This window comes from Corapipo altera, unplaced genomic scaffold (assembly GCF_003945725.1).
Source record: "Corapipo altera isolate COAL_440 unplaced genomic scaffold, ASM394572v1 126, whole genome shotgun sequence".
Taxonomy (NCBI): Eukaryota; Metazoa; Chordata; class Aves; order Passeriformes; family Pipridae; genus Corapipo; species Corapipo altera.
In genome coordinates this window covers 3735558-3735825 of record NW_020884937.1, presented here as the reverse complement: position 1 = coordinate 3735825, position 268 = coordinate 3735558, and the positions used below count along the sequence as shown (strand labels likewise).

At 61.2% G+C, this 268-nt stretch overlaps 1 protein-coding gene across 1 annotated transcript in view; it reads left to right on the top strand.

Annotated features, from left to right (window-relative positions):
- SNAP47 (synaptosome associated protein 47) overlaps nt 1-268 on the top strand; it is a 35509-nt gene that overhangs the window by 19177 nt on the left and 16064 nt on the right. Inside the window, exon 2 of the mRNA XM_027660606.1 lies at nt 6-177. Within this exon, the coding sequence (XP_027516407.1) occupies nt 6-177 (172 nt within the window). The remainder of the gene's footprint in view (nt 1-5; nt 178-268) is intronic.

Here is a 268-nt window from a genome sequence, read left to right as displayed (position 1 = left end):
GGGAGCGGAAGGAGCGGCCCCGCGGATCGGGAAAGGGAAGGAACTGACGGGAATGTTGGCGGGATCCCAGAAACGCCTGGAGGACACGGCCAAGGTGCTGCACTACCAGGGGGAGCAGTTTGACAACATCATGAAAGGGCTCAACAAGATCGAGGGGGACATGGATGTGGCCGACAGGTAACGGGGTGGGAGCGTCTCACGGGCTGGGAATTCCCGGGATGGATCCACAGGAGGGTGTTCCTCAGACCAGGAATTCCTGGGGCAGATC